General features: G+C 58.0%; 1 protein-coding gene across 1 annotated transcript; it reads left to right on the top strand.

Moving 5' to 3' along the window:
- Positions 1-738: 738 nt before the first annotated feature.
- Positions 739-19,621, top strand: LOC146600208 (relaxin receptor 1-like). The gene is made up of 18 exons (XM_085325939.1): positions 739-787; positions 9,576-9,722; positions 10,446-10,535; positions 10,646-10,751; positions 11,258-11,329; positions 11,710-11,781; positions 12,185-12,256; positions 12,988-13,059; positions 13,719-13,793; positions 13,896-13,967; positions 14,297-14,368; positions 14,489-14,560; positions 14,705-14,776; positions 14,899-14,970; positions 16,357-16,586; positions 17,166-17,576; positions 18,253-18,468; positions 18,837-19,621. Exons 1-18 carry the CDS (start codon positions 739-741, stop codon positions 19,022-19,024), a joined length of 2,160 nt encoding a protein of 719 aa, XP_085182065.1. The 3' UTR covers positions 19,025-19,621.
- Positions 19,622-19,786: the final 165 nt, after the last annotated feature.

Below are 19,786 nucleotides of genomic sequence, written 5' to 3'. Positions count from 1 at the left end.
TGCAGCCCGGTGATAAGCCCCCCTCAGAGCATCCCTGGTGGGGTGGATGCTTGAGCAGCGGCAGCCCGTTCCTTTGCCTGTTGAAAGGCCTCTGCCCGTTGTGCAGTGACCCGAAACGGGCCACGCGGGAGCCAAAGCTGCGCCCCGCACCGCGTGGGCCGTTAAGCGCTCGGGGCCGGGGCCGGGGCCGGGGCCGGGGCTCGGCGCTGCCTGCGGAGCCGCCGCCGCCGCCTCGCTCCGGGCCGAGCAGCTTCACCTGCGCGCTGCCCCGCCCGCTCCAGCGCCGACCGCGCTCGCGGGTTTCGCGCGGGCAATTAGGCGGGCAATTAGCAGCTCGCTGAGCCGCGGGGCCGGGCAGCACCTGGGCTGCAGCCGGCAGCCTGCGGAGGGGCAGAGCGGCGGCGCCCGTCTCCCACCGCCGCGCAGCCCTCGGCGGCCGCGGCCGGGCTCCCTTGCGGCTGGGTGCCGGGGCAGCCGCGGCCGGACCCCGACGTGATCCTGGGGCTGCCGCTGCCAGGGTTTCTCCCGCCTCGGCCCGGCCCGGCCCGGCCTGGCCGCGGCCCCGCGCTCCCCGGCCCGCCGCAGCGCGCCTGCCTCCGGGAGAAGCCGGTGCCTGTTAGCAGCAGCAGATCAGCAGCATCTTCAGATCCCCCTTTCCCTCCTCCCCTCTCTGCTTACAGTAGCCCAGAAGGTTTCTAAACCTTCCTACCCGGGACTGCAGTGACAAAGGCTYCTGACATGAAGCTGCTCCTGAGCCTCCTGCCATCCCTCTTCTATGCTGCTACAAGTAAGTGGGTGTCTGTGCATGCAAAAGGGGAGAAAATCAACCGTTTGGTTGTGCTGGTGGGAGTGGGGGTTTAATTAGGATTTTGGTCAAAATCTTGATCTGTGGGATCTGTAATCCTAGCACAYGCCACTAGCGATGCTGGTTGCTTGAAAACAGTCTTGCTGCATCCCAACAAAACTTTATCGTTTAAGGAGAGTTTGTCTGTGTGYCTGTTGACCCTGCTCTCTCTGTACTGTGCTTTTTCTGGGCTTTCACGTTACCTGTAAACTGAGACAGAATTGCAAATTGCAATTCTGTGTTTTATTCATTACTTTATTATGTTAACTGTAAATGGAGGGAGAACTGCAAATTATGATTCTGTAGTTTATTCAAGAGAACAGAAACAGAGCTTGAGAGCAGAGTGTGAGCAGATGCAGAAGCTGTCCTAATGTTACGATCTGAAAGGGAAAGAGGGCTGTGCACAAAAAACAGATAGAAAAGAGAAACTGTTCTGCTGGAGRCTAGAAAAGGCTGCAGGGAGAAGCCAGCAGCTCTGTCCTGTTTCCGTTGCTGTGCGATTTGTCGCGTTTTGCTTTTGTCAAGGACAGCTCAAACCCTGTCCCTGCCGCCCTGGGGGAGCGAGGGGCTGTGTGGTGTCGGAGCCTGTCACGGAATGGGGGGATAAAACTTTCTTTCAAGCTGAGTAGTTCTTTATTCACGTTTCCTTTGAAGTGTTTTGCTTTGGGGACAGCTCATCGCATCTCCGTGGAAGAAACTTAACGGGAGGTTTGTAGGTAGGACGTTGTGCGAAGGGGGTTTGCAGCCCTGGGCCGGGGGCACTTTGCTGCGCCGGAAAGCTGGGGTGGGAGAAGTGTCGCCTCCGGGCCGTGGCCTGCGGCTCCAGGGCTTTGCTAGCAGAAAGACGTTTTCTTTGCGGATAGAGATCGTGTGGAATTAAGGGATGTTTTGTTAAGCATGTTAGACAATTCATTTTCTGGAAGTGAGCTTATTGAACTGACTTGTAAAATTAGCCTAGTGCACAAGCAAAGCAGACCTCTCTCTTGGTCCCTCAAGAGAGGCCTTTCTAACGGAAAAAAGACATGCCTCAAAGACGAGGTCTCGCCTATGTCATTTTGAGTCTTCCTCACGTTCCTTCTGAAGCCTGGGGAAAACTAGACAGAGGATCCACAGAGCATGATCGCAAATCCAGGACGGCGACGCTTCAGGGTCCGCCAGGCGTGCTTCGCGAGGACGAGCCTTCGGGGCGGCTGCCCGCAGCGGGGCCGGCGGGCTGCTCCGCTCTCCCCACCGCCCCAGGCCGAAGCACTTTCTGCCCATTGGTTTTGGGTTTCGTTGGTGGCCACAGATGTTTTACTGGAGATGTGTGGGTTTCGTTTATAATCTTGGGTGGTCCTCATGAAAAGTCAGCAGATGCTGAACTCTAATTCAGGCTAAACTTGGCCACCTTTTTTTGTTGTTGTTGTTGGCACAAGCCCAGAGCACGGTGTGAGATGCCTTTCTGTCCTTCAGCTCGACGCTGCCGGCCTGCCAGTGCCACTCCAGCCAGCGCAGCTGGCGAGCACCCACAACACCCTCCTGGGAGGGAGCAGAAAWGTGCAATTCCGCAAATTAACTGAATCTCCAGAAAACCAGTCTCTGTCTTCAGAGGTCTTAGGGGAGGTCACTTTTTCTAAAAACCTACATAATCCAAAAACCAGCTCTGTTCTGGGCGTTTTGCCTTACCCGAAACATATACTTTTCCTCTAGGTTTTTTATCTCACCTGCTCCTTTAGCATTTCTCCTGCCCTTCTCCAGCCTATTTTAAGAGGTTTCTCATCTGGAAGGTTTGCACTGAGAGTCTCTTATCTGCGCTGTGTCCGTGTTCCGACTCCCGTGTTCGCTGCCTGACGTGCCGGGGTCCTGCGGAGCTGTGCCGGGGGGCAGCCCACAGCGATCACAAATAGCGGCAGCACCGTCACGGGTGTGCTCAGAAACGCATGTGTGTGAAAGCACCTTGAATAAGTGAGTAAATGTGTTTCCTAGCGCCTTGGCTCGATGCCGGGGTGCAGCCCACCGTGCGGGCTGTCATCGGAGGTGYCGGGGAGTCGCTGCGCCCAGCGTGGCTCTCTGCCGCGGGCCCGTGTTGTGCAGGGTGGCCAACGTCGGAGCCGCGCGGCAGCCGCGTTGGAGGCGCCGGCAGAGCTTTAGCTGAGGAGTCGGCTGAGGAAGAGCATCCGGCTGCTCCCAGGTGCTTTGCAATGATATACAGCATAAACTTGGAGTGTTGTGACAGAAGTGTCATTTTATTTAGTTCTTTTTTTGCACACTTCTTAYTGTTGGGTGTGATCTGCCAGCATAAAGTATTTTTAAGAAACGAAACGTGATAAAACTCTTTTATTGGAATGTTAACACTCAACAGCTCTGCTGGAAACAAACTTATACTTCAGCTTGGCTTAAGTTTTTATTGTATTCACTGCCTCAGAGAAGCAGGTGCTTAGGAAAATCAAAGGAACCGGTTGCACGTTACAACTTTGCATTTGTCTGTCTTGTAACACATTAATTTGTTAAAGCAATTGCTTGCACCTGCCCTATATGAGAGATATATAAACCAGAGCTTTTTGCTGGTCTTTATTTGCTTCTTGAAGGGAAGTCTTGSTTCTGCTGTTGATTCACATCTGTCTCAAGCCCCCAGTGACTGAGTTTTGATCTACTGATGGAAGAAACTTTATTGGTACCAGCCCTGCTCCTTTTAAAGGCTTTTTGTACGCTGCCATGGTGCTGTTGTGAATGTTCAAAGTAAAATCCTGCATGTCATTCCTCATTCCTCACATCTGTGTGCTCAAGTGCCACTTCCAGCTCGATTACAATGAATAGGTACAAGTGGAAAATGGATTTTCCTTCCCCCCTTCCCCCAAATACTCTTTTGGCAGCAGCCCAGCCTTCCCATAGTATAAAGACTGTTAAACTCGACCCGCTTGCGCAAGTAGCATCTGCGAATGGGGGACTGAGTCACGTCACTAACAGAGATGATGCCTCCGTGCAAGGTGTTATCCCAGGCAAGGTCTCCGTTCCGCATGATCAGCTCAGGCTTATAGCAACGTTTCTGCTGCTTCCCAGCARGTAGTACGTTGGCACCTAAAAAAACCTATCGATTTTGCAAGAAGGGAACGGCATTTACAGAAGAGCGTGCCAGTCTGTAGGGAGAACTGCACGCGGCTGAGCTCGGCGCCGCTCCAGGACCCCCATCCTGCCGGCTGGCCCCTTCCAGGGGCATCACGTGCCCTYGCCCTCCCTCTTCATGTCATATATATGTGACTCACCCCATTCCCAATCCGTGTGATCCTGCACACAGCAGTTCTCGCTGCACCCCCACGGAGCTTCAGCTCTAGCAAAACTTGCCCTGTGCTGAGGCGTGGAGCGACTTGTCTGTCCTCGAGCTGGAGATCGGCCCCCAGTCGGTTGTCCCGCTGTGCTGATGCAAATCTGTGGCCTCGTAAAGCAGAACCACATCCAGCAGTATTTGAAACTATTTGCACTAATGAGAGCGCTTGGACTAAGCCTTATGGTAACAACCTCGTCCCGCTGTGAATTCCCCTGCCATATTTAAAGACAGGAAGCTTCACGAGGAAGCTGAATTTTAAACGTTACCAATTGCTGAATAGAGGAATGAGAGAGGGAGAGACTTCCCAGCTGCCTTTATAACTCACAGGAGAGACATGGCCATGTGGCAGCTTGGATCTTTGCTTCTTTTATATGTATTATATTTTTCATAGTATTTGCAGAGAGGAAAAAAGAGAAAGCCTTTAGCATGTGCAGCACCCCTCACCCACATCTCTGCAGATTTTACCATCATGGTCTTGCCTTGTGTTTGTTGTATTATCAGAAGAAAGATGTTCTTGCCCCCAGCTAAAGGAGCAAAAGATCATGCATAAATAAAATTTCAATGATAAAATTATGCAACATTTAATAGAAGATTATATTTTTTAAAAAAGGTCCAGGCAAACAGTAATTCAATTTGMTATTTGTTATGCATTTTAATGTTCTGTAGCTGAATGTGTAATACCACTGAACATTTAGATATGTATATTACAGAAAAATAGCCACAAGTATTTATAAAATTACTTTCTCCCTCTGCTTTTGACTAGCCCTTTTGCAGAYTGAGGCACCTTCAAAGCAGTGATCTGTGGAAGCTCAATGTACTACACAAAAAAGGTGAATGGAGACATTTTGGTGAAAGATGTTGAATTTCGAGAAGTGTTGGGTGACTTCACGTACCTSTAACTTTGTTTTCCTGTCAGGGAGTTGTAATGGCAATATCTAGCTCTATTTGCAGAGCTCTTCCAGTCTTAGCCCCACTGGCAGCTCTGCCCTGTGTAGTGCACAGGAGTCGGACCGCAGCGGCCCGGCGACGGCGAACGTCGCTGCCCTCCCGCGCTCTGCGGCCGCTCGGAAACCAGCGGGGCCGGGGCCGGCCCCGCGCACGCAGGGCGCTGGGGAGAGCGGGCGCAAATGCCTGTCACGTTTCCCAAACTTCTCGCTTCTCCCGGGTCCGCTTCCCCATCTTCTGCATCGTTCTCCTCCTTCCTTATTTTGTGCAGCTGATGTTTATGGATGAGTCGCTGAGTGCGGGTGCCGAGCCTGCTTTCAACTCCTACATTGCAYGCACGCATTTTTTGCACAAAAAAGGGTTCTGTCCCTCTGAGAAGGAATGTTTTGCAACGTGTAGCCAGGATAGCACAGCCAGCAATGAAACTGATGTGCRGAAATGGAGAAGGAAAATGGTTTCTTGGTTAATGCTGCGCTGCTGGGAATTGCACTTCCCAGGGCTGCAACCAGCTTCCCCGGCTCCTGTCCAGGAAACTTCCTCAACTTCTCCCGTTTGTGCTCCCAGGATGTTTCGGCCAGCTCTGAGAACAGGTAACGCTGGCACCCCGGTGCACRTGGCAGAGACAGCTACGTCCCTGGCACGCCGGGCTCCCTGCTCCCCCTCGGCTGCGCGCAGGGCCCTGGGGAAATGTCGGCAGAGGAACGGCGCCCGCGCCTCTCGCCTTTTCTGGCACTTAAAGGCCTCTGTTCTTACAGCTTTTGCAGTCTCCCTGCWGGTGGAAAACTTCTGTCTCTCCTCCCCGTGCTGCAGTTCAGGTGCAGACACAGCTGCGGAAAGGCGAGCGGGTTTGCAAACTCGGTGTGCTCCTGGCGTGGGAGAGGTCTGGCCRAGCTGGTCCACCAGGATTTCCGGCACCGGCCTCGTGCCTGTCCTTGGAGCACTGCGCTCCGTGAGCCTCGGTCTTGCCGCAGTGCGTTGGTCCTGCYGTTTTGTGGGGAAAATGTGGCTCCCTGTGATAAAAGCTGTGTCTAATTCCRGTGCCTCCTGCCAGGCTGGAGTAGCCATGACTCTCGAGGAGCCTCTCTTCCTCGGCACTGGCATCAGGCAGGATCGCCCACCTTTCAGGGCCCGTGGATACTAGACGCTGTCGGTGCTCGCGTGCTGGCTGAGCTCTGGCAGCAGCCGGCCCTGAGGCTCCTGGCTTTGGGCATGAGCCTGTAGGATGTCTTGGAGCTCCCCAGTGCCTGATGGGCCTTTCCTCTGGACTGGAGGAGAACTGGAGTCAAGAGCCCTGAGTATTTGATGAACTAAGCTAGAAGATGTGAGTCTGAGCTAAGAGGCTTCTGGGGGCGCATCTTCAGGCTCATCTTCAGACAGAAGAAGAGCAGAGCATTTAATGGCATAAGCACGTGGGCCCATGACTTCAGGAGCATGTTGATTATAGCCATGAATTAAACAGCTTTTCRGTGGTGGTGTTATTAAGCTCCCTCTGTGCATACAGATTATTAAGCTGACAGCATGTTACGTGGTCTCCTGTGAGGCCCCAGAGTGTTAGGGAGCTTCATCCTCTGTATTTTAAATGTGAAGAAAACCTGGTAGGAAGGATAGAAGTAAACTGCTTGCAGCTACCTCAGTCTACTGCCAGACWGAGGCCAGAACTCAGATTTTATATCTCGGCATAAGCTGCTGTTGTGAGGGGACAAGGCTCCTGCTTGTGGAGAAGGGGTTTCATGCCATGTGTTGTCCTGTTGCCCTCCAGGTTAGCAAAGTGCCAGCCCAATGCTGGGAGCTGCCCAGTTTGGAGACCACGTGCTGGGAGGGAGTGCTCAGCCATGACACCTGGCTCTGCAAGCTGAAGCTTGCTGGCTGAGGAAGAGGAAACAAGGGCAGAGCCCTGCCATGAGGAACCTCAGCCTTGAGCGGCCCATCATGGAGCAGGGGATAGCTTGGAGAATGGTGTATTTACCCAGGCTGTGGAGTCAAGGAGATGCTCAGGGTTCCAGACAGGCATTTCTCTGCATCTTTTTTAAAATACAGCTATTATTTTGGTTTAGGAAAGATCAAAATATCCCTGGAGCCCACCAGTATGTGTCCTCCTCTGGACTCTGGTCAGCCCAAGCAGTTTAGTACTGCTGAACAGAGCCAGAGCAGAGCCTGGAGGTGGCCCCAGCCCGGCTGCCAGCGACACCCTCGCCTTAGCCCCAGCTAATCATCAGGCTCGGCCTTCAAAACGTTGCTCCTGGTTCTCCCTTCCTGCTGGTCACCCCTGGGCTGCAGCGTGCCTGGCATCGTGCTTGGAGGAGCTGCCTGGGGTCCCGGCCACTGTTGCAGATGGTAACTGAAGGCAGGGGAGAGGATGAGTGATGGTGCAGGGCTGTTGAGAACGTCACCTGTGTCTGTTTTATGGCTTAAAGTGGGTGTAGATCTCTTCCAAAGGGGTTTGGGGTAGCTCCAGTTTTTAGGAAGAATTCATGGACTCTGCTCCAAATCTTAAACACTTTGAATCATGTTGATTAAATCCAGCCAGTTTTATGTGGATTTAGAGTCCTTATTTCCCCCAGAACAAACACCCCCAGATGCATCCGTAAATCTCTGGGAAGGCTGGTGGGTCTCCAAGGCCCATTCAGAAGACATATGGCCAGGGAATTGGCCAATGYGTGCTGTTTACTTCCAGCTCCAAACAGCCACCTCGGAAAGAGGGGATGTTTCTAGTCTAATGTGGAAAATCACTTCAGATGTGGACGTAGCTGTGCAGCAGGGAAACGCTGTTYGTGCAGCCATGGCCCCGGGCAGGCGGCGGTGGGGCAGCGAGACCGGCCGGGCACAGGGCACACCTCTGCTCCGGGGCGTCCCACCTTGGGAATCGCGGCCCTTGGGGCTGCGGCCYGTCCTCAAGCACCAGGTTTGGAGTCAGAGGTGGCTTCTGGCAGCAGCCCAGAGACCAGCGCCCCACGTCCAGGGTAAGGTAGAGTTAACTCGGGTCAAAAATGCGTCGAGCTCCACTGGTTCCTTTGCTTTGTCCTTTGCAAGATTTTCCCTAGAAAAGGCTCTTAAGAGATGCCTTAAATCTCGCAGGAGGACCCTTCTGGTTTGAACTAGCATAGCTGTTCCTCCTCTGCCTTTCTCTAGCCACGGGGGATTTTGGCAAAAACTTTCCTTCTTAAGAGCTCAGTTGCTCCTCCTGCAAGTCGTTGCAGGGCGGTATGACCGAGTAGGAGAGACTCATGTTTAACAACAGCTCGGAAAAAAGATCCCCTGGGTGTTCCCTGTGGCGTGACCGCGAGGCTGAGGGTAGCGTGACTCGGGAGAGGGGAGGACCACGAGAGCCGCCCCATCCTGCATCCAGCTGCGCTCAACAGACTTCCAAGGCCRAAGCGTTTCCACCGCGTCCCACCACCTCGCTGCTCAGGCTGCCCGGCGAGGAAAGCCTGCGACTTCATCTCTGCTGCCCGAAATCCTTTGCTTCTCGCCGCGGGCCACGACYGCAGCTCTTCGCCCTGTTGCACCTGGGCACGAGCCCGTCTGAAGCATCCGTGTGACGTGGGCCGGCGGGCGGGCGAGTGACCGCAGGGCTCCTGGCCGCGGTCCGAGCTACGTTCGTCCCCCCGTTATGCCGCGGCGTTTCCGCGCAGGCTGGTTAACGGTGTGTGTATGTAAGTGAGGCAAAGTGCTCTTAATTGCAACACGCACCATTAGCCCTTAATAGCCTGGCAGTTAAAGGAAATCCTGAGTGACAAGCTGGGCCCTCCGCACAGTCACGTTCCCGCCTCGTGGCTGATTGCCACCGCTGCCAGGGCCCTGACYGCAGGGGGACGTGACAGCGTTTAGCTGGATCTGAAGCGTGTGTTTGCCCTGGATAATTGCAGGATATAAAAACGAACAGGGCCGGTAGCGGGGTATCTTTGATTGCCCTGACGTAAAGGGCTCGGTGGAAGGGGAGCGGGAGTTACCGAGGCAGTTTTGCACCCTGTGATTGAACCACGGCTCGGGGACRGTGGCAGCTTTGACAGGCTGGGCARGGCCRTCCCGGCGCTCTGCTGTTTGCCTTGCGCCCTGTGCAAGGAGCTGCCTCTGCCCACGGCTCCCTGGCGGCGCTTTGCCAGCTAAAACTGTTCCCAAGGCGAGGGTTTTGGTTCCCAGCCCAGTCCCCCCTTCCCCCTTGGGGGGCAGGAGCAGGCTGGCTGCTCCCCCGGAGCCACCTCCGTCCCCAGAGGCACCTCCRTCCCTGCGGAGCCACCTCCACCCGGGCACAGAGGAGCCTCCCTCCCCGTCAGGGCTTCAGCTCAGCGGCTAGTTTTGATGAAGCAGCTGATGCCGAGGGCACCGTCCTGGGCACCGTCTTTGGTGCCTCGTTGGAGAACCTCGGTCAGGACTGCTGGAAGCGACCCGGGTGGACGGGGGACCGCGTGCTCGGCGGCAGCCCGGTGCGGGGACGGGAGCGGGGACGCCACAACACTGAGCATCTCCCTGCTCCCTCGGCAGAGCCGGCCCCGCTTCGCCCCCGGCCGGACGGGCGCGCGTGTCCCCTGGGACAGTTCCCCTGCGGCAACCTCTCCGCCTGCTTACCCCAGGCCCTGCACTGCAACGGCGTGGAGGACTGCGGCAACGGCGCTGACGAAGAAAACTGCGGTAATTACCCAGCCTCTAGCAAAGATCGGTGCCCTGGGAGCTAATAAGCCTCCCGGACCCGGAGGTGCCGGGATACAGCCCCGGGAGAGCTGCCGCCGCGGCGAGCGGTCCCGGCTCTGGCGCCAGCTGGCCGCGCTTGCCGCGCTCGTGCTCGCCAGCCGGGCAGGGGCTRCCGAGGAGCGTCCCAGGCTGGGGCGAAGGGAAACCGCCGCGTCCCGGAGCCGGGCTGCGGAGAAAGGCCGCGGCCGTCCCGCACCGCCCCGCGGCGCCGGAGGGGGCGGCGGGTGGGAGGGAGCCGCGCGGATCCCTTTTGCAGAGCGCTGCCGCGGGGGCTCTGCCCGGGGTGCTGCAGYGGCCAGGAGAATAAACGAGCGGGAGAGGGACGGGATGAACTCGAACCGCCGGGGAGCTGCTCAACTCGGCGGTTCGGACGCCGCCTCTGTCTCAGGAGATCCTTAAACGGGGCTTAGCGGGACGGTAGAAACAGGGACGGAAGCGGCGTACTGGGAGCGCTGGAGAGGTGACGCCGGGCCGGAGGGCGCTCTGCTCCGCCCCGGTGCGGCTCCGCGCTCGGGCGGCCGAGGCTCCGGGGCAGCGCGGCCTGTGCCCGGGGCTCTGCTCCTGGGCGCCGAGCAGCGGCGGCTTCCCCGCGGGGGACAAGGGCCGGGGGCGGTGCTGGGCCCCGTCCCGCCGGCGCTCACCTGTCCTCGCCGGGCCGCGCAGTGGACGACAGCGGCTGGCTGCAGATCCTGGGGGACATGCTGGCCGCGAGGAGCAGCAGAGCAACGGCGGACGCGGAGGCGGGCGCCTGCCGTAAGCCCGCGCTCCCGGGGCCGTCGCGTCCCTCCCCGGCCGGCCGCGGCCGAGCACCGCGCGTTCCCGCGCCGGCCCCTTCCCCAGCGCCTCCCCCTGCCTCTCCGCAGGGCTGGAGCTCATCCCGGAGCGGTGCCGCTGCCGGGGAAGCACGGTGGACTGCAYGGCGCGGGACCTCAGCACCGTCCCACTGGCCTCCTCCAACGTGACGAAGATGTGAGTAGCGATGGGCAAACGCACCCGTCCCCGTGCCCCCCGAAAGGGGCAGCAGCGAGGAGCTGGCCGTGCCGCGTGGACGGCGGTGCCGGGTGCTCCGGCTGCACGAGTCGCCCCTGCACCCCCAGGGCTGAGGAGCCCCGTCGGCGTCGACGGCTCCTCTGCTGAGCCCGGCCGCGGCCCCCCGCAAACAGCCCGGGACCAGGGCCCGGGAGCCTCCCCGGGCCCCCAGCTGGGGGGCGGCAGGGCGGTGGGGCAGGGGCCGCGGCGCCCGTTCCCGGGGAAGGCAGAGCTGGGAAGGAGGGAGCGCGCGGACGGCTCCGCTGCGGCGCGCTGGCAGAGCGGCTCCTGGTGCCGCGAGCGGCAGCTGACCCGTGGGCCGAGCGGGAAGAGGACGGTTTGGGATTCAAGGTCATCTTCTGTCGGAGGCCTCCTGACTTTCTTATGCTCTGTGTCCTGCTGTCCCTGAGCTTGTGTTTTTTTTTCTCCCCCTATCTTCCTGCTAGGGACCTGAAGAAAAATAAAATTTGCTTTCTGCGGGATAACCAGTTTTCCACATACAAGAGCCTGGAGAAACTGTGAGTATCGCCTTCCTCCACGTCGTGCTGCTTTCGGGCTTGCCCACGGCGAACGGGGCATGGGAGCCCCAGCGAGGKCTGAGGTTTGTCCCGGAGCCCGACCCGGCGCTCTGCAGCCGCCGTTTGCAAGCGTTGCTGGTTCTCAACGCGCCGCTGCGGCAGCCCCGGCTCGAAGGGAGCAGCTCGAAGCAGCTCCCTGATCCTCGAGCGTCTGCAGCGAGCGAGGCAGAGGAGGCAGAGCGACCTCCGCGGGGGCTGCAGCTCGGGGGCGGCCTCCCCCCGCCACGGCACCCGCCGCGGGAGGCGCTGCCCGTGCAGGAACCGTCCTGCAGAAACCACCCTCCCTTCTCTGTTTGTTTTCTGCTCTGTTTTCTAAACAGCTTTTTGCAGAACAACAAGATCCAGTCAATCTCACCCAAGGCCTTTGCTGGGCTTTTCCATCTTAAAATGCTGTAAGTAGGGGTTTCGGYGTTGCGCGGCCCCGGGGGAGAGCCTGGGGGCGGACGCGGCGCCCCGCTCCTCGGCGCAGGTGGCTCCTGACGCAGCTGCCCCGAGCCCGGTTTTGACGCCGTTCTCCTCCGCTCTTCCTTGCTTCTGTAAGAGCTGGTACCAGATGCCCTAAAAGGGGGGGCAGGCGTGTTTGGGGTGAAACGGGGCAGAGCAGAGACCGTCGCTCTTGCAGACGCGGCTGCTGCTCCCCTTCCCGCGTTTCTCGGCCCGAGACGGGCTTCGTGCCGGGGCCGTCTCCGGGGGTAGTTCCCTTAGCCACGAGATCGGGCAGGGGAGAGCAGCTCCTGCGCGGGCGGGGTAACCGGCGCCGCCCGAAGATCGCCGTGCTCCTCTGCCCCGGCTCAGGTTCCTCAGCCACAACAGGATCGCCCAGCTGAAGCCCCGSGTTTTTGAGGACCTCGGTCGCCTCGAGTGGCTGTGAGTTGCTTTGTCTGATCCAAGCAGCCTTAGGAAAGATGCGTCTGGCCCCGGCTCCCTGCTGGGGCCAGGGCTAGCGCGCGCTGGGCACCAGACTGCCCCGGGGTCCCGCTCCGGGTATCGGCCGGAGCCGCCCGCCAGCCCGCGGCCGAGCGCTCRCTCTGCCCAGGTAGCAGCCGCTGGGTGCCCGGTGTCACGGCGCTGCTGGAGAGCAGCATCTCGCACGTGTGCGCGTGCACACTCACGAGTGTGCACACACGTGTGCGCCACGCTGCTGGGCTCAGCTCCAACGGGGGAAGCGACAAGGAAGCTGCAGCATCYGCTCTCCCCATCCGCGGGCTGGGGGCGGCGCGGGAACCGCAGCGGCCGCTTTACGGGGGGCTTCTCCGCGGGTCGGGAGGAGCGGCGTAGGCACCTGGGGCCGCGTGCCGCCCCTCGGCGTTTCCTCCTTGTTGCTCACCCCGAGATCTGCTAACGAGCCCCTGAAGTCAACGAGAGCGACRAGCAGCTCGCAGGGGGTCTGCGGCGCAGAGGGGCTGGAGAGCTGCCGCGGAGCYGAGCGCGGCCCCGGGCTCCCCCGGCGCCCGTGGGCATTTGCCGTCGTCGCGTGGCAGCCCGCGAGCGGCGACCCCATGGAGCCCCACGGCGGAGGAGCCCGGGGGGGTGCAGCAGGGGTGCCGCGCCGCGCCRCCGGCTCAGCCCTGCTCTGCCCCTTCCCCTTCCCCCTGCAGGATGCTGGACAACAACCGGATCGCCCAGGTGGCCCCAGCCGCCTTCGCGGGGCTGCGATCGCTCTACTTCCTGTGAGTGCGGCGGGGGCCTGGCGGCGGCACGGGGGCCCGGCGGCGGCGGTGCCGTCCATGGGCGCTCGCTGGCTCTGCTCGCGCCCCACGGTCGGGACCGCTTCTGCCACTCCGGCCGCGGGCGAAGACGGGCAGCTCGCAGGGGTCTTGCCCGCGCGACGCCCCGGCGCGCTTCCTCCCGCGTGCCAGCGCTGAGCAGGGCTCGCGCGTTCCCGAAGCGCTGGCGCTTGTGCCGCAGCGTCTGCTCCGGGTAGGCTCCAGCCAAGGGCGCTTTTGGGGTCCGGCCATTTCCGAGGTGGAAGCCTGGGGCAGAGACTTTGCTCCAACCACTGCAAAAACAACTTCACAGTTGCTGTATGATTTTAACAGCTTCTGCACTGTCCAGAACAGAGGTGGGAAACYTTGGCAGCAGGCTGGATGCGGAGGAGAAGTTTTGGCCATTAGAGTAGAACAATCATGTGTGCATGCATGAGRGCACACACACACGTGTGCACACACACGTGTACCTGCACGCAGACCRTCAGTGCCTGCTCAGCGCAGCCCCGGGCGGCTTTGCAGCCAGCGGTGCCTGAGGACCAGCCCGGAGTCGCGTGTGTCCCGTGTAAGCGTGCCGTGCCGTGCCATGCCTTGCTCTCACCCGTGTCTTTGCTCCCCACCAGGTACATGCTGAACAACTCGCTGACGAGGATGCCGAGCACCTCCCTGTGCGCGGAGGTGCCCAAGCTCAGCTGGCTGTGAGTACTGCCGTGCCGTGCCGTGCTGTGCCGTGCCGAGCCGCCTGGGGCTGGCACTCCAGCGCGGGTGGGAGCCCGCAGCCGTGACCGCCTCGTCCACAGGGAGCTGGAGGGCAACGGGATCCGGGCGGTGCGCAGGGCCGCGTTCCAGGAGTGCCGCCACTTCACGGTGCTGTGAGTACCGGGCGCCGGGCACGGCGGCTCTCGCGCCCGCAGCGCTCCGCRTCTCCGTCCTGGAGCGCCGCACCGGGGCTTGCGCCGGAGCAGTTCTCCCGGCTCCGGTCGTCTTTTGTGTGTCTGATGGGTCCTTCTCTGAGCCGGGGCATTGCACGGGCCCATCCTGTCTCGGGCAGCGGGTCCTGGCCCCAGTGGGCAGCACGGGGCCGGGATGGGGTGGCATCCCTCGCACCAGCCGCTGCGGTGCCCACGCCTCCTTCCTGGTGCGGCAGCACCAAGCCCTGCCGGGCCGCTTTCCCACGGCATCTCGCTCTCCTGTCCCCCAGGATTCTGCGCAGGAACAAGATCAGGTGGATCCAGGACAGGACGTTCTCTAAGCTGAACAGGCTGGTGGAGCTGTAAGTTTCTGACTGTCATCTCCCCCAGCATGACCCTTGCTGCTGGGGACGGGCAGGATGGGGACCGCGCCCAGCCCAGGGTCTCCCAGCCCCCCTCCAGCACCGCTTTCCTCCATGCAGAGACCTCTCGGCCAACAGCCTGGGTGAGCTGCCACCATCCTTATTCCAGGGCCTGGTGGGCCTCCAGCAGCTGTGAGTACATGGGCAAAGCTGGCAGCCCTGCTCCAACCCATCCCAGAGCTAAGACGAGAGCGGGAAGGTCATCTGCCCCCGCTTTCCACTGCTGTGGCAGCTTCTGGATGGGAAAAAAATATGAAAGCCGCATCTCTTTTTCAGGAATATTTCCTACAACCCCTTGAAACAGATCTTCCCCGGCCAGTTTGAAAGCCTGCCCCAGCTGCGGTCCCTGTGCGTGCCACCACGTCCGTCCTTCGCCCTAGGCTCTGCCCCGGCCGAGCTGCCTGCCGCAGCCTCCTGCTCCGGGGCCTCCAGCGCACTTCAGTCTCCAGCACGCTGGTCTCGTTCTGCAGGAGCTTGGAAGGGCTGGAGATCCCCAAYATCCGCAACGTGACCTTGCAGAAGCTCACCAACCTCTCCCACATGTGAGTGCTGGCCCGGGTGCTGGCCGCTCTCCTGGGCGCTTCCTCCATGCCGGGCAATGTGGAGGGCAAGGGAGGGACATGGGCTCTGTCCATCCATACGTCTGTCCGTGATGCTTAAATCATTCCCTGGGAAAAGGTCCTTACTCAGCTAGGACTTGTTTAGAGCAATAAGAAACATTTAACCTATGCTAAGAGGAAAGTTTGCAGAGCCATAAACACTCCATCCAGATGCGTTTGTGCAGTAAAGAACGACCTGTGTTTTTGAACAGGGATGTTACATAGGTGATTTGGAAAAGGTAGATTGTTGCAGGCAAAGGCCTGCATAGGCGCTAAGTGGAGTGCTGAAAGCCACGGTTAAGTAATCCCGTTAGAAGTCCTTTTGCTTGTGCTCGGAGACAACGACCTAAGAGCACTAGTGATGTGTAGAGAGACAGGCTGGACAGGCGTCACCGGCACGACGAAAATGCAGCCAGGGAGCCAGCTGCAAGTGCTTCGGCTTTTCTTTGCAATGGAGAAAAAAATCACTAATTTTCTCCAGATGCACGTTTTAGAGTACCTGTAATGGAAGATGACTGTACATCTTCCCCTCTGTAATTGGTCTGTTTGGATTATAAATATGGTACATTTTCTACATGACTTGCTAATAAGTAATCATTTTCTCCCCTTTTATCTATAATTAAGCAGAAATGAGCCTTGCATTGCAGTTTTTTAGTCATTTTCTAATGTAGAGTTTTGCTAAGCTTATATGGGATTGCTTTTATAAGGCTTGAAAAGATTAATCTAAAGCAATGTGCAGGGAAAAAAATGTGAGTTCCTGCTAATGGAACTTGAAAGGTTTGAAAAAATGGATTGATTTTGAAATGTTTTTTGTGGTAATCACAGGTCAGAGGGAAACACCCTTGCATTTATTAGTTGAGAGCGCTGAATAGCGGCAGATCTAAGTGCATTGCTGTGCTGTACTTGACTGAAGAAAGCAGGCGTTGGGGTGCCTCCTGCCTGCTTTGCAATTGCTTCAGGGTGTTGCTGAGTTGGTGTCTGAAACCAGCTGCAATACTGCACAAACTGCGAGACCCCGCGCTTGGCGCGGTCGCTGTGTCCGGTGCAAAGCCCTCCCCGTCCTCGGGGACGTTACTGCAGACGGGGCTCGAGGGGCACAGGGCTGGGCTCCCCCCGCGTCCTCAGCACCCCGCGGGGTTCTCTGCATTCCTGCTCCCTTTAACCTTCACGTCACCCCCAGGCTTTGCAAGGCACCAGGCTTTTGGCTAGTTCAGCTGGCCCTTCCCCACAGAGCTGTGGCGGCCCGGGGCGGCACCTGGGCCCAGCCACAGCCCTGGGTGCCCTCTCCTGGCTGCAGCCCTGCAGCAGTGAAACCTTCCTCCCTGGCAGCTACTTCAAGAAGTTCCAGTACTGCAGCTATGTGCCCCACGTGCGCAGCTGCAAGCCCAACACAGACGGCCTCTCCTCGTTCGAGAACCTCCTCGCCAACATCATCCTGCGGGTCTTCGTCTGGGTCATCGCCTGCATAACTTGCTTCGGGAACCTCTTTGTCATCTGCATGCGGTCCTTCGTCATCACAGAGAACAGCCAGCACACCATGGCCATCAAGTCCCTGTGCTGTGAGTTGGGAGCTGGCGGGATGGGAACTGGCCAGAGGGACACACGCAGGAATGGGTGAAGATGTGCTGTTCAGCACACACCAGCCTGCCCCACTAGGCCACCCTTTTCCCAGGACAAGGACTGACATGGCTGGCTAGCGCATATCATTCCCTCCAAATCTATCTAGGGCCCCTTTGCTGTTTTTTTTTTTCTTTTTATGCTAAGGTCACGTGTGTTTATTGCTATTTGTTTGTGCATGTGGGCGCCTGCCTTCAGGGCCATGCTTACAGATACCAGTGGCATCCGCAGCCAACGCTTTATAGCTCTATATACATATATATATATATATATAGTGTGTGTGTGTGTGTGTGTGTGTATATATATAATGTGTATATGTGTATATATATATATATATATATAAAATGTATATATGTGTATATATGTGTGTGTATGTATGTATATGTAAAGACAAAGGTTATCCATCTTCTCCCAACAGCTCTATGATGGCTTTATGGCCATGGCACTAACACAAAAGGTTGAATTTGGACACTGGTGCTTTTTCTTTTTTTTTTTCTTATTGTACCTTGCCTCCATCCCAGGTGCAGACTGCCTCATGGGCATCTATCTTTTCGTCATCGGAGCCTTTGACCTCAAGTACTCGGGCGAATACAACAAGCACGCCCAGGTGTGGATGGCCAGCCTCCAGTGCCAGCTTGTGGGCAGCCTGGCCATGCTGTCCTCTGAGGTGTCAGTCTTGCTGCTGGCATATGTGACCCTGGAGAAATACTTCTCCATTGTTTTCCCGTTCAGCCACTACAGAGCTGGCAAGAAACAGACCATCTCTATGCTGGTAATGATCTGGCTCCTGGGCTTCTCCCTCAGCATCGTCCCCTTGTGGTGCAAGGACTCCTTTGGAAACTACTATGGGAGGAATGGCGTGTGTTTCCCGCTGCAGTCTGACGTGAGCGAGAGGCCCAGCGCCAGGGGCTACTCCACCGGGATCTACCTGGGTAAGGCTGCCTCTGGACCGGGGGCTCGGCAACTGGGGACAGTGACACTGTAGGGCAGAATGGGCTTCCCTGGTGGGAGCGGGGTTTCTCAGTCCTGCCAGTACCACCCCAGATAGTCTCACCATCCCCTTCCCTTCCAGCAACAAGAGTCAGTTTGTGTTACTGACTTTGAAGGTTCCTGCAGTCCTGCTGGGACCCCAGCACAGTCGCGTGTCTGGGCCTCTGTCCTGCCGGCTCCCCTCTGCAGACTGAGGGTGCCAGCTCTGCCCTGCTTCCCAGGCCACGCTGATGGTGCCAACACAACAGGGCTCAGGCACCACTGCAGTGTGCGATGCACTGGGGCAGGAGATGGAGACASGGGGTGAGGAGGAGACACGCAAGACAACAGCCAGACATACTCCTTGTGCAAGGGGTGGCAGGCCAGTGAGGSTCCTCATGCCAGCCCAGGTGCTGTGTGTTGTCCCTCAGCCACCTGCCTGGCCACAGGACATGAGCATTGCTGCGTTGGGGCAGTACTGTGCCTGATTTCAGASCAGCTGCAGTAGCTGAGCTGTCTCTGCCCCCCTCTAGTGACAGAAAGTGGGAATAGCCCTGGATACTCCCAGGAACGCAGCTGGTAAGAGCGTGCATGCTTTACACTTCAGACGTGCTCAGAACACGGCTTTTTCCTCGCCAGGTTTGAATCTCGTGGCATTCATCACCATAGTCTTTGCCTACACCAGCATGTTTTACTCCATCCACATCACTGCATCCAAAACTGCAGAAAGAAGTGTCTGCTCCCGGGAAGTTGCCATTGCAAAACGGTTCTTCTTCATTGTATTCACTGATGCTCTCTGCTGGATACCCATCTTTCTCCTCAAGCTGCTTTCCCTGCTGCAGGTGGAAATACCAGGTGACCCCCGCACCAGGGAAGGCCTTGAAGTAGAGCCCAGTGCTGGCTGGCTGCTGCCTGCCACAAGTCCCTGGGTTGGGAGCCAGGCCRCTTGACATAAGTGCTGCTGAATTTGGACCTCTACTCACACGTGGGCTCTGAGGGGTGACAGCGAGCGTTATCGGTTCCCTRCGCCAAGCCCTGGGGCCCTGGCTCTCTCCATATAGCGGCGTTTGTGACTTCCCTTGAGTGGCCAGCCTCTGAGGCTGCAAGCCTCAGGAGAGCAGCCCCACTTCACTGCATCGGCTGTAAAGCAGCTGGGAGAGTTATTCCTGAGCAGGAGGCAGCCACCCACCGCGCTTCCTAACATCACTTTCTTGTTGGAACAGGCACCATCACCTCTTGGGTGGTCATTTTCATCCTGCCCATCAACAGTGCCCTGAATCCCATCCTCTACACCATCACCACCACCTCCTTCCAGGAAAAGATAAAGGGACGTTTGCAGACAAAGCAGTTGGTGCTGCAGGAGTCCCGGAAGAGTTTTACCCTGGTGATGACACAGGCCAGCAGTGCCTGACCACCAGCARCAAGCCAGCAACACAAGGATGTACAGGGCTCTCCAGACCACAACTGTCCCACCCCAGGGGCAYGCTGACTGGCTTTACCTACCACCACTACTTTGGAAAGCAACAGCGTCTCTCCTTCAGCATCTCATCTTCATCTCAAACAGCCCTTTTCCAGGTGGGAGGCATCGAGCCGAGGTACAGCAGCAATGACTCATGAGGTAGTTACTGAAGAAGGTGTGCAGATAAGGGCTGTATTCCTTTCCCTCTTGCGTGGTTTCTGCAGCTCTTGGTGTCTTTAACCTAGCAACCTGGTGCATGGACAGCTGCTGCAATGGGCCTGGGAAGAACTGTGTGTCCCTTCAAGGGGAAGAGTTGTTGCAAGGGGTTGAGAGCCTCAGGAGAAAGTCCCTATTAGCAGCAASTATGGCTATTGGGAATATACTGAAGATATTTTTTCCCCCTCTCTTTGCTGAGGAGGAGGCAAAAACCTGAAGCAGGTTAGCTGTTGTCTGCCTCCTGCCTCCCTGCTTGCAGAGGACATKTGCAGTGTTGCAAAGCCACATGGAGCCACAGGTAAGGCCATGCTTGAGCTTCTTGTTAAGTCCCTCCGCTTGGTGGCTTCTGTTGTGCATACTGCTGAGCTGGGCAGTAAGTAAGAAAGAGAAGAGCCCAGCCCTGCCTCCATCCTGCATATGACTGGTGGAATAACGTGTGTGGGCAGACCTTCCGTACCCRCAGGAGTCCCTGCTGGCTCCAGGGATGGTGGAAGATGT

Source organism: Rhea americana, unplaced genomic scaffold (assembly GCF_003343005.1).
Source record: "Rhea americana isolate MKP2758 unplaced genomic scaffold, rheAme1 scaffold_125, whole genome shotgun sequence".
Classification (NCBI taxonomy): Eukaryota; Metazoa; Chordata; class Aves; order Rheiformes; family Rheidae; genus Rhea; species Rhea americana.
The sequence above is the reverse complement of the archived record's forward strand: the minus strand, read 5'-3'. Positions and strand labels throughout refer to the sequence as shown.